Source organism: Megalobrama amblycephala, linkage group LG4 (assembly GCF_018812025.1).
Source record: "Megalobrama amblycephala isolate DHTTF-2021 linkage group LG4, ASM1881202v1, whole genome shotgun sequence".
Classification (NCBI taxonomy): Eukaryota; Metazoa; Chordata; class Actinopteri; order Cypriniformes; family Xenocyprididae; genus Megalobrama; species Megalobrama amblycephala.
In genome coordinates, this window is record NC_063047.1 from 6,871,677 (window position 1) to 6,887,819 (window position 16,143).

Consider the following 16,143-nt stretch of genomic DNA (forward strand, 5'->3'; position numbering starts at 1 on the left):
ACTTCCAAAGGACTTCCGCTGGAATTGATATGGAAAAACCGACGCCATCGTTCGTATCATTGTGTTTTAAGCGCTGAGGAAGCCTCTGGAGTGGAAATTCAGATATGACAATTTGTTTCTGACACAAGTGGTAGACCAGTCACACCAGTCTGGGCCATCTAACCATTCAGAGCAGAGGAATCCTGTGGAAAGGAGGGGTTTAGAGCGACTGAATTGTATTATGAGAAAATTATATTAAAAAAAAGTTGACACTTTATAAAAAGTGTTGGATGCATGTAAACCTACTGTAGAAGACCTTTAAAAATTAGGAACCTTTAAAATAGCATAATTGGGGCACTTTAGTGATTATTAATGAAAATGATGACAAATTGAGAGGAAAATCTGCTTAAATGTCATTAAAATGTCTTGATATAATGATAAATTAACAAAAAAAACTTGAATATATTTATATGCATCTTGATTTCCTTTTTATTTTAGGGTGAATGTTTCTTTATAAGATCCTTTACAAGACCCTTATTAGATTTTTAATTTTTTTGGATTGTTTCCATTTTATGTAGATTATTTGGTCTAGGTTTTCATAAACTGCTGAGATTTTTAATATAAAATGTATAGTGCTGTTTATCAACACCAGTGCATGCAGGGAAGATGGAAGAGTCCAAATCCACCCAAAAGAGGGCAGCACTAGACCGGGATAACAAAGGGCTGCTGGATCCTTCAGATTAAGATTCATAAGAGGGGGTGTGATTAATGTATAGAGTTTCAGGTTTGGTGGTATCTAATGCTCCAAAATAATTGCATGGTGTGTTATTTTTTGTGGGGGTTTTTTTCTTCTTCTTCTTCTTTTCCTGTCTCACACCTAGTTCTGTTGTTTTGACTTGCCAAATGAGTCATGCACTAATGTCTGCTACCCTTCTGAAAATGTTGTAATAGACTTGTGTGCTTGTGTGTGTTCTCAGGTTTTACAAACTGCATGAGAGAAAGTGTGAGCCTATCATCATGACTGTGCCAAGAAAAGTGAGCCTTTTGATTTGTTTTACTATTTTTAAGAGTACAGCAACATTGCATATCCTGAACCACAACTTCCTCCTGATTTGGTTTGTTTTCTGGCATTGTCAAAGAGCGGTTGTATTAGTTTGCCTTGTTTTGAAACTTGTTTTCACACTGGGTTTGATTTATTTAGTACCGCTCCACTACTGCAGGTCCACTGCCACTTCTTATTATTTTGCTTTAAACCGCAGTATGTTTGCACCATCAACGTCTACCACCATGGTTGTCCAAAATCGCCCCCTATATGCTAAAATAGGGCACTATTTGAGGGGAAAGTCATTTGTAGTAGTGTCCGAAAGCATTGTGCATATTGAGTGCACTCATTCAATCCCATAATGCACTGCAATAATGAGTGTACAAACTTCTCGCCAGAAGATGGCGCTTGCAGCTGAATCATCCATCCATTCATTTTCCAAACCGCTTGTCCAATATGGGCTCATATCATACAGGTATAACTTCCGTTTTAATTGATTGTTAAATAGTTTAATTAAGGGTTATACATTTTAGTTTCCATGAGAGAGTTCAAGATAAATCTTTTCATTTCTGCTGGAGCTGCCAGTTTGCACAAACTATGCAAAAGTGTCAGCCATTTCGCCGCATACAGTGTCTGAATTTACTCACTCCTTTTAATTCACTTCTTTAACTGGACTTTATTAGTGGACTAATGTTGGAAGTAGTGAATAAGTGTATAGGGGGCGATTTCGAACACAGCTCATGAGTTATGATGGCAGCTGTTTACCACTGCACCTAGGCAACAATGCTGGAGGAGTCAAAAATAGAAAGTGTTTATCACTTCATCTTTTGTGTTGATGTTTGAGTCACTTTGCTTTTAACAAGGATTCAACGATAAGAATGACCTGCTCGGCCAGTATGAGAGTTTTGGGCCAGTGTTGCCAAGATTTTCACTGGCCATACAACAAAAATTTTTAGCAATGTACTTTAATATTCACTGAAAATAATATTTATGATTTAGATTAAATGTTAATAAACACAATGTCCACAAAAAACATAATAATTTCCAAAAACTATAAAAATACAAGAGCCATAAATTGGGAAAACAGCTTTCACTCAAACCAAGCAACTAAACTCTGTATCTGCATCCCGGTTGTTTATATTCCAGTGGTTTGCATGATTCTTAACAACTAATAACACTCTTCCTTCCATCAGTCGGACCTGTTCCAGGATGACCTTTACCCTGACACGGCAGGTCCAGAAGCCCCCCTGGAGGCCGAGGAATGGTTTGAAGGGAAGAATGGTGACCCTGTCCTGATATCCCTGAAACATGGATACATCCCAGGCAAGAACCGTGATCTCAAAGTGGTCAAGAAGAACGTCCTAGACAACAAGATGAGCAAGAATACAGAGAATACCGCCCCTGCCATCAAGACTGCCACCTCCACGCCATCTATCGTGAGTGGGACTCATTTACTAATTTACAGTTTATCATCCTTTTTTATTTTGTCTACTATTTCAAATTCTACACAATCCCCTTTTTCGGCACTAAATTCACTGAAAAATATATAATAAACAATTTCTTTAGCTGTACTGTAATTTGCACCAGTTGTGACTTACATGCAGCTAAATTATTGCATTGTTCAAGGTTAACTTCTCTTTTTGGCTCACATAGTGTTTTTATAGTTTTAAGGATGTTCTGCAGCAGAACCAACTCCTAACCACATGCTTGTTTAACCACATGACAGCAACACCACATGTGTGTCCTGCCCTCTAAACCCAGCTCTCCACGCTCAGGGCTGTAATCAAAGGAGCCAGTGCGCTGCCCTACAAACACACCAATGTTAGCTGCTATTCTCACACCTAAAGATTATCCTACAATCTGACTGCATTTGCGTCTTAATTATTTGCTTATGGCAGTGTTGGTATTGGTAACTATTAAAAAGAGTTTTCGTTAATTGAAATAAAATATAAAAATGTAATAAAAGAAAATTAAAAAAGAACATTAGACATGCTAGACAATTACTAAAACTGAAATAAAATAAATTTCAATAGAAATATGAAAATCGCATAATACAATTCCTAAAACTAAAATTAAATTGCAAGAAAATTTAAAAAATAAAAGCTAATTAAAAATATTAAAGGGGTCATATGATGCTTTTTGATGTTTTCCTTTTCCTTTAGTGTGTAATGTATCTGTTTGTGCATGTATAAGATCTGCAAAGTTACAAAGCTCATAGTCTCCCACAAAGAGATTTATTCTAACAGAGAACGCTGCTCCAGACCTGCCTAAAATGGCTCGATCAAAGTCCAGATATTACTTCCTCAAACGTCCATGTCACAATGTGAAATGTTAGCATAATGCACGCCCAAAGGCATACGCAAAGAGAGGAGACGAGGCTTCAGCGAATTGCAGTGTTGTCGTCATGTTGTGCAGATGCTGTGTGTTTGGAAGCGAAAGCAAAACCGTTTTTGCTTTCTGAGGTTACAATTTATTTATAAAGCTGTTCCTGAGCAGTACAATGCAAATGTTTGCTTGTGCACAGCGCATTTTACCGAGGTCGATTACCTGAACCTTGGAGAGTAGATGTTATGTGAAGTCATGCTTGCAAAGTTAGTTCCGATTGATCTGCTTGATCATCTGCATCTTCAGAATCTGACTTTGCCTCAAACTGATGCTGTAAAACTGACAACATTATTAACTGCGTGTTTACAAATGCTTTAAAAGCTTGCGATTATGACAAGGGTCATTACATATAAGACAAACGCTTGAGTTGTTGGGCCAATCACAACGCACTGGGTCAGCTGGCCAATCGGAGCGTTCTGAGCTTTTCTGAAAGAAGGGGCTTTGTAGAAGTCACCATATTTTAGACAGACTGGGAATAGAAGAGCTGCAATAATGTGCAGCATGTAAAAAAAATGTGGTTTTTGAGCATTGAAGCATATTAGCCTATTCTATTACACCCAATAATCAAAATAATGAACTTTTAATATGACCCCTTTAATACTATAATGGTAAATAAATAAAACAAAAATAACATATGGGCCATTGATTTGTTTGGAGTGATATTCCAATGATTCCCGAACAACAGTGAACAGCTAAACCATGTTTAACTACTGCAAATTTATTTATTTATTTTTTAAACTTAGGTTTTTTTATTTTTTACTATTATTTTCTTTAGTAGTTAGTAAGGTAGTTGTTAAATTTAGGTATTGGGTAGGATTAAGAATGTAGAATAAGGTCATGCAGAATAAGGCATTAATATGTGCTTAATAATTATTAATAAACAGTGAATATTCTAGTAATATGCATGCTAATAAGCAACTAGTTTAACGACCCTAAATTAAAGTGTTACCGAAATGTTTTTGGGTAGTGGAATTGGAAAACTAAGTGGTTGTCATTGTGGTACCCATTTGTTCAAGTCATAACTCAAATATATTGGCACAAAACAATGTGTATTATTTTTTTATTTTATACTGCGAGAATTGCTCTTAACATTTTGTCTTTTACTTTTTTTTCTCTTCCTCAACAGAAAAGTGAAGCTAAGCTGGATGAGGTTTTGAAAGAAATCAAATCTCTCAGAGAGCTGGTCAGCAGTCAGGAAAAAAGAATTGCCAAACTTGAGGAGCAGTTGTCTAAAATGGACATCTAAAAGGACCCTGTAATCCCTTCCCCTTCTTCTATTCAGGATATCCCATTGGCCAGGTGGGCGGGACCCGTCACTGCCAATCACCATGACAGCGTTCCGTCTGAAGCCTGCCTTGCAAAGACTCCAACCAACATTCCAAGATGATCAATTATTCCTTTTGCAATCCCCAAAACCTGTTTACACCTCATAGCCATTTGGAAAAATATAAACGCCTTCAGTTTATTTCTAAATTTGACCCGTTTAGCTTTTACTCCAAATCTCACTCCAAATCTTTCTGCAATGGCTGTGTTTTATCTGGTTTTCTTGAATGGTCTTAGTTGTTTTTGTTTTTCTTATTAAAAATTGTGACCAAGAAGCTTGCATTATGATGCAGTTACATGAACTTGATGAGCTCAAAGTTTGAAGTAGCCATCAGTATTGCAGTTCCTCTCTCGCCCTTCTGAGTTGCCAAATTTATCGAGGAGTTATGCACCTCCCTGACAGTATTTGACTAGCTTTTCATTTTGTACTTATAAGGGACAAAGCAATATGCTAGTAATGCAAGGAGAGGAAATCATTGGAACCATTTGTCAATGTTAAAGGTGTCTTTCTAAAGAATAAAAAAATAAAGATTTTAATCAACCTGGCAAACATGTAGAGTTGAAAAAGTTTACAAACCAGTACTGGAAAACAATACAGGTGCTCTAAAATATTCCACTAAAGTTGTTTCTTTGTTATTCAGGTACCCATGTATGTATTAAGATAGTAATTGGTAAAATAATCCAAATGATTCCGGTTCCGGCGGTTGCCATGAACACACTAAATGTGTACTCTTCTCACAACTCCAAATACTTTCTTGATGGCAACAGTTGCTCATCACAAATGCAAGCAAATAGTCAGTTTTTCCGATTTCCACATATCTGCACTTTTCTGAAGTGTCTCATTCTGTTTCCTGAAAGAAGCCAGGAACAGTTCAGGTCTCGCTGCGTAACTGTAGAAAGCCTCGGCTTCAAAACATGAGGGTATAAGCTCAGAAAAGAGAAAAAAAAAAAAATCCCATAGATGTTTATTAGCTTTAGCAGCAAAACTTGTTCATTACTTTACCGGCTTGATAGCTTTTACTCTGACTTAGTTCTAGTCAGGCATTGTTCAGGTCTAAGAAACACACTTAGGTTTGCTTTGCTTTCTCATTAATTGATTCAGATCTCATCTAGTTGTGCCATCCATACCATTTCAGAAACCAAGCTTTCAGTTGAATCTCAGCAGCTTTGTACATACATTTGCTGTGCATTGTAGACCGTGACTACCAGCAAAAGAGGGAGTCATGATTGACTTCCTTTTCCTACTAGGTCATTTTGCGACGCGCTGTTTCTACTGTGCTCTCCTAGCCAAGCAGAACCAATTCTCTCAAGGGGAGATTCACATCTAGATGATCCTTTTACAGCCGTATTACGTTTGCCACAAGTTTGAGGTTTTTTTATTTAGCTTGGTTATGTATTTTTCCATGCCAAGATAAGGAGAGGAAACTGTGATTCTGTTGATCAGATTGCTTTGGCTACAACCTTTGTCAGAATGTTCTCTTGTGGCTTTCATTTTGACACGTCTTGCGTATCTCATTTCTGTTTGCATCACTACCTAGTGCCTCTTTCATAGGTTATGAAAAGCACCTTCCCTCTTCCACATGCTTTTTAGTCTAAAATAGCCTCCACCTTCTCACCTCAGAACCATTGCCCAACCTGCAAGTACTTCATTTAAAACGAGGCTTCAGATCTTACAGAAACAACTCAATACCTCTGTCATTTGCTCGCTTTCGCTCTCTCTTTTTGGGTGAACTTTTAAAGTGAAGGGTTTGAAAACGTAGGGACCGTGCTTATGGATACAGATGTGCCAAGCTGGATCACATTCAGGATGTGTGATGGATTGAGTGTTTAAGTGGCCTCAGGAGGCATCTGTGATGCAGCCACGAGTGTGTGGTTTCAAAGGAGTGAATGAATGAAGCAAAAAGGGATTTATGTAGGTTGAAAAGATAATGCGGGAAGAAGGCTGTATGGAAGTGATTTATTTTGATGCGTTGTATATATGTTTTTTAGTTTTCCTTTTCATTTTTTCTTTGGCTGTAGGAAGGTGTTTGTCCATCATTTGGAGATGATTTTAAGGATATTCCCCCATTACCCGTTCATCATTATGCACACTGTGAGCCTTTTATGTTTCCAATGATAAAAATCGAATGGAAGGATATCTAGAAATTCAATTTTGTGCATAACTGTTCCATTTTTGTTCATCCATCTGCTTCAAGTATAAAGAGTCTTACTGATTACGAGGAAAATAAAAAATAAATAAACTGAAATGTTGGCATTTGTCTTTCTCGTATTTATTTAAATATATATATTTTTGTCCTCTAATTATATAACCTTTTTGTGAAAGCAAGTTTGGTTGGTTAAAGGTTCTAGTTTAACGTTTTAGAGGAACTAAGATGTGATATTTAAGTCTCTCTCTTGCTCATTCGTGTTTGCGTCAGTTTGTGAACCTCAGCTTTAGCCTGACGCTTCATGAGGTTTGACTTCCTGTATTTGTACATTGAGTAGGTTTGTGACATTGCGTTGTGAGTTTGTGAGGGGACCTAACTTTTCAGTCGAACTTCAGATCAAGACCCGGTCGGTGGTAGAAACGGATGGTAAGTAGTTTTGTTTTCAGTTTGAATTTTGACTTAAACTTAATATCTAAATTAAGATGCTATGTTTATATGGTGTGGTGATTTTTTTGAAATCCTTCAACTGTAGAGAAAGTACATGGTTGACTATCTGCAAGGATATTGTTAAAGATTGAAATTTCATAGTGTTACCATGACCATAATCATAATATATTTTAAAATGAGTAGTGAAGTGTTGATGACAGTACAACACTTTATCAGCTAAAAGGAAGTATTTCACCCAAATGGTCCGACTACATGCTATAGTCACAAACTCAACATGCCACATGAGATTGCCAAAGTACGAGCAACCCATTTAAATGTTACAACAAGATGTTTTGCTCTTCCATTATTGATTTGTTCTCATTTGTCTAAAGGCTCCTCTCCATATGCTTCAAATAATATCCAGACAGTATATGAATATGCTTATGAATTTATTTATTTTTTATTAACTTTTTTTTTTGTGCATGTGTGCAGATGGCGATGGTGACTAACCGACTTGGGTGTTTATCAGTTCTTGTTTTGCTGCTGACTTTGAGTAGTTTTGTGACATCAAGATATCTTAGGATGAAAAGGGAAATTAGTCACAACACCACATCGCTAAACAGCAACGACACACACAGCACAAGAAGTGTAGCTGAAGCCCAGAATACAAGTAGCACCACTCTGGAAACTTTAAAGGCTTCGAGTGCATTACAGACAGCAGAGGTGACAACTGTAATACCGGATTTAAATGTTTCTGCAACTACAGATTACCATCACACTCCAGGTTTGAGCCACACCCAACAGAAGTACTCTGCAGGAACCGAGAACCTGACAGTCCATAATGAGAGTACTTTGCACACCCAACTTCCCACAACAAGTAATAGCAATGGTACTGGACACATTTCACAAGCAGGAAGTTCTGCCCCCACACTTCCTGCATCGTTGGAGCCCGGTAAGGTAACAGAAAAGCGAATGACATCAGCCACTACGAAGATGTCTACGGATACGAGAAGACGTATCACTGCAGCTATCTCAACGACCACTAGAAAATCAACCACATCAACAACCCACTCATGTTCCACTGCCTCTTCTCATGAGGGCGGACTTGTGAGTCGCTGCCTCATCGCCATCGCCTCGATGGCTGCGCTGACGACCATCTTCATCATTAGCACCATCTGCCTGGCTACAAAACTTTCGACATACAGATACAGGCACAAGGCACATCTTCTCCAGGAGACCGAGATGGTCTGCATTTCTGCCCTTATGAATGATACCGATCACCCTGTTCCAAAGCCAAGACGACACCCTAAAAGTAATGGAGCACTGATCCCGAATACTGAGGATGGAGATCCTGACGGAGATAATCTTACTCTAAACAGCTTTCTTCCTGATACAGAGGGCCCTATTTAGAAGTTTAGACCTTTCACCTGCTGTGTGCACTGTATGCACAGAAATGTTTACTCTCTAACACTGTGGTTATTTTAAGTCCATGCTCAGGTTTGACCGAAGCTCAGCTCTAGAATGATTTGCACTGTCAAAAAAATCAAAAAATACAGTTCACAGCATATCTGTGCAAAGGGGTTCTCAGTGTCTCACTCACTGACATTCAATAATTTGATACCTGGCTTTGAAGTGCCTTTTACAAGAATCTTTTTTTTTTTTTTTGTACAATAGGATATATATGCACATCATTTTTTTTTCTTTATACTACTGTTCGTTCATAGCTCAGATGTAGATCTAGCACATTATTGATCTAGATTTTTTTTAATACTGGGATTAACCATAACCTTATTACTGTACTTTACTTTCAACTGTACTTTTACGTTTCAATTCTAAGGATTTATATATATCTATGTATGTATTAAGTTTTTATGTATTTAATCAGTGGAACATTTATATTTTAATTATGTTTTTGCATGTTTGAATCTTATACAATCATTCCAGTGTTGAAATACTATACTACTTTCTCTGAGGAGCTCAGGCATTAGTGAGGGTTGGCAGCATATACTGCTGAATATGTTCTATTCCTGCCTGTGGTTCAACCAGCGCTGTGTAATTTACTCTAACAGAGTGATGTTAGAGATTATCACAGTCTGAACATAACATATCATTGCAAATGTACATAAAATATATTCCTTCACAAGTTCCCAAAAAGAATTTTGCTTTTGTGCCGAAGTTACACACTGGCCATTTTTAATTCACACAACTGAAAAAGTCAACAAGATTAACACTGAGAAAAGCAAGATGTAGTTTTGTCTGTTTTCACATTTATTTTCTTTTTAATTTTGTAGTTTTTTATTTTTTATACTGTATAATTGTCCCTTTTCTATGTACATTCTGTATGTGTAGTCGACTCCAGTATGAATGTGTTTAGGATCTTGATAGATGAATGTTGTGCAAAATGACATGAAAGCCATTGTACAGTGTTATACCCAAATTAATTTAAGAAATGTTAAATAAATTCTCAAGTCAATTTGAATTGCTGTATTCAAACCATTTTACTTCCATAGTGTGATTGAATTTCTTAATTTTATCCATTGGAGATAGATTGTGCTGTGAAAAGTGGGTGTTGCTATATATACCAGAATTGAGCCAAACAGAACAAGAGTAAAACGATGCCTAATGCCCACTGTAAAACATTTTCAGCTGGTTAAACTTAGAAATGAAAGTTCGCCTGCTGTCTTTAAAAATGTGAGTGTACTCAACTAAACTTAAGTTAACGCAACTTGAAGATAACCTTTGTTTCAACTCGAATAGTCAAGACAATGGATTCAACTTAAAGTAATCAATTGTCTTGCCTATTTGTGAGCTGAAACAAAGGTTATCTTCAAGTTGGCTATTGGATAATGTTAACCAAGTCAAATGGCTATCACTAAAACATTTTCAGCTGGTTAAACTTAGAAATGAAAGCTTATCTGCTGCCTTAAAAATGTGAGTGAACTCAACTTGAAGATGATCTTTGTTTCAACTCACAAATAATGACAGTGGATTAAACTTAAAGTAACCGATTGTCTTGACTATTTGAGTTGAAACAAAGGTTATCTTCAAGTTGAGTTAACTTAAGTTTAGTTGAGTACACAATATTATCGGTAACGCTCTACAATAAGTTTCATTAGTTAAACATTAGTTAATGTATTAACTAACATGAACTAACCATGAGCAATACATTTGTTACTGTATTTAATAATCTTCGTTAACGTTAGTTAATGAAAATACAGTTGCTCATTGTTTGTTCATGTTAGTTCACAGTGCATTAACTAATGTTAACAAGATTTTAATAATGTATTAGTAAATGTTGAAATTAACATTAACAAAGATTAATAAATGCTGTATAAGTGCAGTTCATTTTTAGTTTAACTAATGTAGTTAACTAAAATTTTAACTAATGAACCTTATTGTAAAGTGTTGCCGTATTATCCAGTAGCCTGTGCTGTGTGTGACGTCAGTAAGAAATAGTTTCTGAAAAAGAGCAAAGATTGTGAAGATAAACTATTTTAGTATTTGGGAGAACGTGCACTAATAAATGCTACTGAATTAAGAAAGTAAATGCGGTCAGTTTTTGACCTTTTGACTAATCAATGGCTGTTCAGTCTGCGGCAGTAAAAATAAAACTGTGACGGAATACAGTGATAAAATGTGAAGAATTTTACAGCCTAATATATTATTTTGTAACATCTTACTGCTTTCTCGTTCGGTGATTGTAGTTAGATTGTCCTTATCCTATGCATCCATGTGTTCAAGGGGAGAGAAAGAGAAGGACAGAAAAAGGGAGGAGATGGAGAGAGAGGAGGGAAATGTCCTTGTGCAATTATCCTGATTTTTTAGGAAAACCCACATGGCCAGAAGCTTCCATAAGCTTTTGAGAACCAACACAGGCAGCTGTTTTCCTGTCTTTATTTATTTTGACTACCTGTAGCTTGAAGTGACGGTGTAAAAGTGCATCAGAGAACGGAAGTAACACAAGCAGTGAGTATTTTTACATTTCCTTCTTTGAGATGGTATACGTGATGTTTCATTTGCATTTTATGCCTACTATACACAGTATAGATTTCAGCTTCTCAAAAATGCATTTTAATTATTAATTTAATGTTTTCCTGATATAGTGGCATCAAAAAGTGTTTAAGAATGTGTAAATGTTACACATACAATACAAAATATCAAATCTCTAAGCAAATAATGCTAGACCTTTTATTAGAACCAGATTGATTTGTCTATGCAACTTTACCAAATTCTAACCCAGTGGTCTTTAACCAACTTAATTCACCACATTAACTATATATACTGTACATTAAAAAACCCTTGGTTTGATTGGTCTGATATTTTGTGATATTTATTTTAAATGTGGCTTGAGTGTTTACATTATTATATAATAGTTATATTGTCTAATGCTGTGCTATAGCAAAGGCCAAACTATTTGGACAAACCAATTTTCAGGACAGTTTGTTACACCTAAAAAGCAATACAGTATTTTTGAATCCGAAACCCTAGATTCATAACTGTATGATTTTTTTTTTTTTTTTAAGGGACTTTTTTTCTGTGGTCTATGCAGATGATACCACACATTCTATTCAGACACTTACTCATTATTTAAGTAACATTCCAGTAACACATTGTGAAGATTATTACTTCATTTTGTAGATTATTTATACAAAATGTGGGAAAACGCCTTCCTATTTGCAGAGGAAGGAATGTGGTCAGAGAGTTAGTCTGTGTGGTCGGCACTGAGAGGGAAATGTTTATTTAAGTTTTAAAGTGAAGCATCTGAAGAGATGACTATTGGATAATACTCAATATGTGTGTGTGTGTGTGTGTGTGTGTGTGTGTGTGTTTTTTACTGCCATTTCTGGTGGTGTTCATTTGGGAACTTCCCTATTCCACTACTTCTGCAGCTAAGAGCAAATTAAGAGAGTTATGGTTCAAATCTGTCATTTATTTTTTAACAAATTATTATAAAAAATAAAAAATGTTTTATGTCTAGCATGAAAAAGAAAATAAAAAAATCTTGATGAACGTATATTGCGCAAGAGCAGAAATAGTCTCACTGGTTTCTGGCTCGTCTCATAGCAGCTGGGCTGTAAATACAGGCCTGTGAGCTGTGGCTCTCCCACGCCTTGCTGCGCCCTCACAAATATATATCTGGCCTTGCTTTTGCTTTTCTGTGGTAAGTGGGTGGCATCAGCCAGGCAGGGAAATTACAAACCAGGCCTGGATTCCCTCTGCCTCCACCCCAAATAAGTAATGACTGGATGTAACAAGAATAGCTCCTCTCCTGCGAGGCAACAGAAACATGTATAGTGATTCTCCAGCGACATGTTTGATACAAGCAGCTTCCTTCCTGTGACTCAAAGAAAACCTAGTATTCAGATATTACTGATAAAAGCTCTCTGTGTGTAGATAGACAGCTGACCATCTAGATGTCTTTTTGCATTTACTGAAGGTGGAAAAATGTTTTTTCAGTGATGTAATAGAAGAAGCATTTTTGGCTCACCAAAAAACCTTTCAGTGAAAAGTGTGAAAAACATTTTAAAAATCTAAAGAACTCTTTTCCACTATAAAGAACCTTTTGTGGAACTGAATGGTTCTTCATGTATGCCAATAAAGAACTGTTATTTTTAAGATTGCAAATTGTAGGATACATAAAAATGTGACAAGAATACACCATTGTACTGTTATGTAATCAAATAACAATTCTATTATACTTTAATATATACCAAAGCATTGAATATTAATCATTTTTACATGGTACTACAAGGTACTTAAAAATAATACCATGGTAATACCATAGTGCTTTTTGGATACTTGCTTTTATTTTTTATTTTATTATTTCTATGCTCTTCTGTTTGTTAATAAAAATTGAATGGTCACTAGTAAGTTTTCCAAATTATAACTTTAAAAAAACTGCTGTAACCACCTTGATGAAACATAAAAATGCTCACTTCCTGATTCTATGGGAATGACTAGTAAAGGCCACGTCTGTGTCCATTTTCTTACAGGTCTTTAGAGGAAGCATGTCACTCTCTTTGCGCTTTGTCTGTCTGCTCCTGACTGCTCTCTGGGGCAGCGTTTGCTTTGCCAAGCCTGCCCCATTCAACGTTTCCATGGAGGGCAGCGGGGACGAACCCGAACTCATCTTCCCCATTGCTCGTACCACCCACATTCCCCCATCCCCCTCGCCATCTCCCAACATAACGGCCACGTTCATTCGCATTAAAGACTTCATCTTCAACCAGGTGGTGGACTTTCTGAAAGAGAACTTGCTCCTCATCATTGTCGTGACCTCTCTGTTGGTAGTTATCATTTTCATCGTCTGCTGTGCTTCGGCGATGAGCCATAAACGCAAGCTCGAGGCCTACTATCCTCCGAAGACCTACGCACCCAGGAAATACATGAGCCAGCCTAGTAAAGCTATGGAGAAACCTCATAACCAGATCCAGGATGGCAAGACAAGCGCTGCAAAGACCCTACGAGAACCTACTAAAGCATTGGTGGGGGAGAAGGAAGGAAAAGACCCCCGGCCCAAGCCGAAAGAGGTCCAGAGGGTGGAGGATGTTGAAGAGGTGGAGATGCAGAAAGATGAGCCCAAGAAGAAAGAGGAGCCTCAGCCAACCACCTCAAATGCCACCTCCAGTCAGCCAGTGGTCTGTACGTGTCACCTCAGAAAGGCCAATCACAGCACAGCGTGAGAGCTTTTTCTTTAATGGGCAGGAATTTCTTTGATTTCAAACTTTTTTTTTTTTTCTTTTTTACTGTTTGGAATCTTTTGGTAGATGCCCTCTTTCTCATTTTGCAACCTGTGTATGTTTCCAACTGTGTACCATCAGAGGAAGAGTGGAAGAAAATGATGTGTGTCTGTTCAATTTTGTTTCTTTAAAAATGATTTTCCTCAAAAAAAAAACAAACAAAAAAACAATATTCATATGAAAAATAAAATGGTGTACACAACAAACTTGAAATTATTTTGTGAATCACTATCTAGTTTTGAGATACTCGTGAAAATGTCTTTTCAAACTTTCTTTTTCTTTTGAGTTATATTTGACAAATGAAATGTCTATGCATGGTAACCCATAATTTATACTGTATTTTCTGAAGATGTTGTCAGGTTTTGTACATGACTGTTATTTTATCTAAACTTCATGACTTTCCTCAGTATTGAATTTAATTAATTACGTTTTTGTCAGGTATGTATAAATGATTTTGTCATAAGGAAAATAAACTCTCCAAACATTTACTTTCCTGCTCTGTTTCAAATAAACAAATAGTTTCATATGCAGATTCACTATCATTCAAATGTTTGGGGTCAGTATGATTTTTAAATGTTTTTAAAAGTCCATTATGCTCACCAATGCTACATTTATTTGAGCAAAAATACAGTAAAAAACACTAATATTGTGAAATAATATTATAATTTAAAACGACTGTTTTCTATTTTTTAATGCATTTTTTCTGTGATGATTATCAGCATAATTTCACTTGATCCTTCAGAAATATTCTGAATTTGTGCTCAAGAAACATTTATCAATCTTGAAAAAAAGGTTTTGCTGCTTAGTTTTATGGAAATAGTGCTATTTTTTTTTTTAAGGATTCTTTGATGAAAATTGAATTTATTTAAAATAGAAAACTTTTGTAACATTATAAATGCCTTTACTGTGACTTTTGATCGATTTAATGTGTCTTTGCTGAATAAAAGTATTCATTTCTTTCAAAAAAAAAAACAAACAAAAATGTTCTGACTGTAATAAAATATGAGTTTGATAGAGGTGTTATTTATATATTGTCTGAAGTACAAAACTTGGTGAACCACAAGTAAACTAGTTAAATTAAATACGGCCTGGCCAAAACTATGTTTAAGTCCAAATCGAATCACACAGGAGTGATGAGAGCAAATGTCACTCTCTCCCAAAGAAGAACATATATAAGTGTTTAATAAAATTAAATGAACTTTTATGGTAATAAATTATTAGATATATAAAACAAACCACTTTCTTGAGTCCTGTGTGTTTGTCTTGAATGGTGTGGTTTGTCAAAAGTATTGTGTTGGCTTGGCTGAAGCATATGAAACTCAAGAACCCCAGTAACAGATCCCAACAGAGCATAACGGCGGCAGCTACAGAGCTTTTGTCACATCCATACAACATCCAATCAATATTTCAGAAGCTTATTACAATAGGCTTTTCAGACATATCTGGAAATATCTGGCTTTAATGGAAATATACTGGTTGCGACAGAAGCAGACAATGATTCTTACATTATGCCAGTATTAAACTTTTTGTGGATAACTTCATAAATCCAATATAGATTATCCAAATTAATTCACAAGTTCAGTCATGTGTGAATTCTCCACGCAAGTTATTTTCAGACCTTTTAAAATATATACAGATTTTGTTACAGCGAGGCCAAGACAAGTGATGGAAGTCATCACCAAAGAGTAAACATCAAAGAAATGAAGTGAAGCCTTAATGAGCCAGAAACTTGAGCCACAAAAAAGAACCATAGCTCAAGGTCAATTTCTCCCCTCTTTTGTCCACGAGGTGCTAAATAATTCTGGAAATGCACACTGCTCTCACTTCTTTGGGAGAGAGTGACATGCTCTCATCACTCCTGATTCGATTTAGACTTGAACATGAATTTGGCCAGCCATGATTAACATAAATATACAGTTTACTTGAGGTCCACCTAGTTTTGTTCTTCAGACGATCAAATAACATATTTCTTGCGCAGAATTCTTATTAACAAAAAACTACTCTACTAACCCAGTGCAGCTGTGCCATGGGAAAAGCAACTGGAGTGCCCAGTTAATTTACATTGTGAAGAAGATACAAAACAGGTAACTCAAAACCTTAA

At 36.2% G+C, this 16,143-nt stretch overlaps 3 protein-coding genes across 5 annotated transcripts in view; all 3 read left to right on the plus strand.

Annotated features, from left to right (window-relative positions):
• The window catches only part of coro1ca (coronin, actin binding protein, 1Ca), a 52,337-nt gene extending 45,358 nt beyond the window's left edge, over nt 1–6,979 (plus strand). For all 3 annotated transcript variants that reach the window (XM_048187073.1, XM_048187075.1, XM_048187074.1), the window contains exons 9-11: nt 957–1,014; nt 2,215–2,457; nt 4,533–6,979. In XM_048187073.1, the coding sequence (XP_048043030.1) occupies nt 957–1,014; nt 2,215–2,457; nt 4,533–4,652 (421 nt within the window). In that variant the 3' untranslated portion in view covers nt 4,653–6,979. The remainder of the gene's footprint in view (nt 1–956; nt 1,015–2,214; nt 2,458–4,532) is intronic.
• Nucleotides 6,980–7,126: 147 nt separating this feature from the next.
• Nucleotides 7,127–9,781, plus strand: selplg (selectin P ligand). Its single transcript, XM_048187076.1, has 2 exons — nt 7,127–7,302; nt 7,795–9,781. Exons 1-2 carry the CDS (start codon nt 7,300–7,302, stop codon nt 8,710–8,712), a joined length of 921 nt encoding a protein of 306 aa, XP_048043033.1. The 5' UTR covers nt 7,127–7,299; the 3' UTR covers nt 8,713–9,781.
• A 1,219-nt stretch (nt 9,782–11,000) lies between these two features.
• tmem119a (transmembrane protein 119a) lies at nt 11,001–14,267 on the plus strand. The gene is made up of 2 exons (XM_048187079.1): nt 11,001–11,268; nt 13,296–14,267. Exon 2 carries the CDS (start codon nt 13,311–13,313, stop codon nt 13,983–13,985), a length of 675 nt encoding a protein of 224 aa, XP_048043036.1. The 5' UTR covers nt 11,001–11,268; nt 13,296–13,310; the 3' UTR covers nt 13,986–14,267.
• The last annotated feature ends 1,876 nt before the right edge of the window (nt 14,268–16,143 follow it).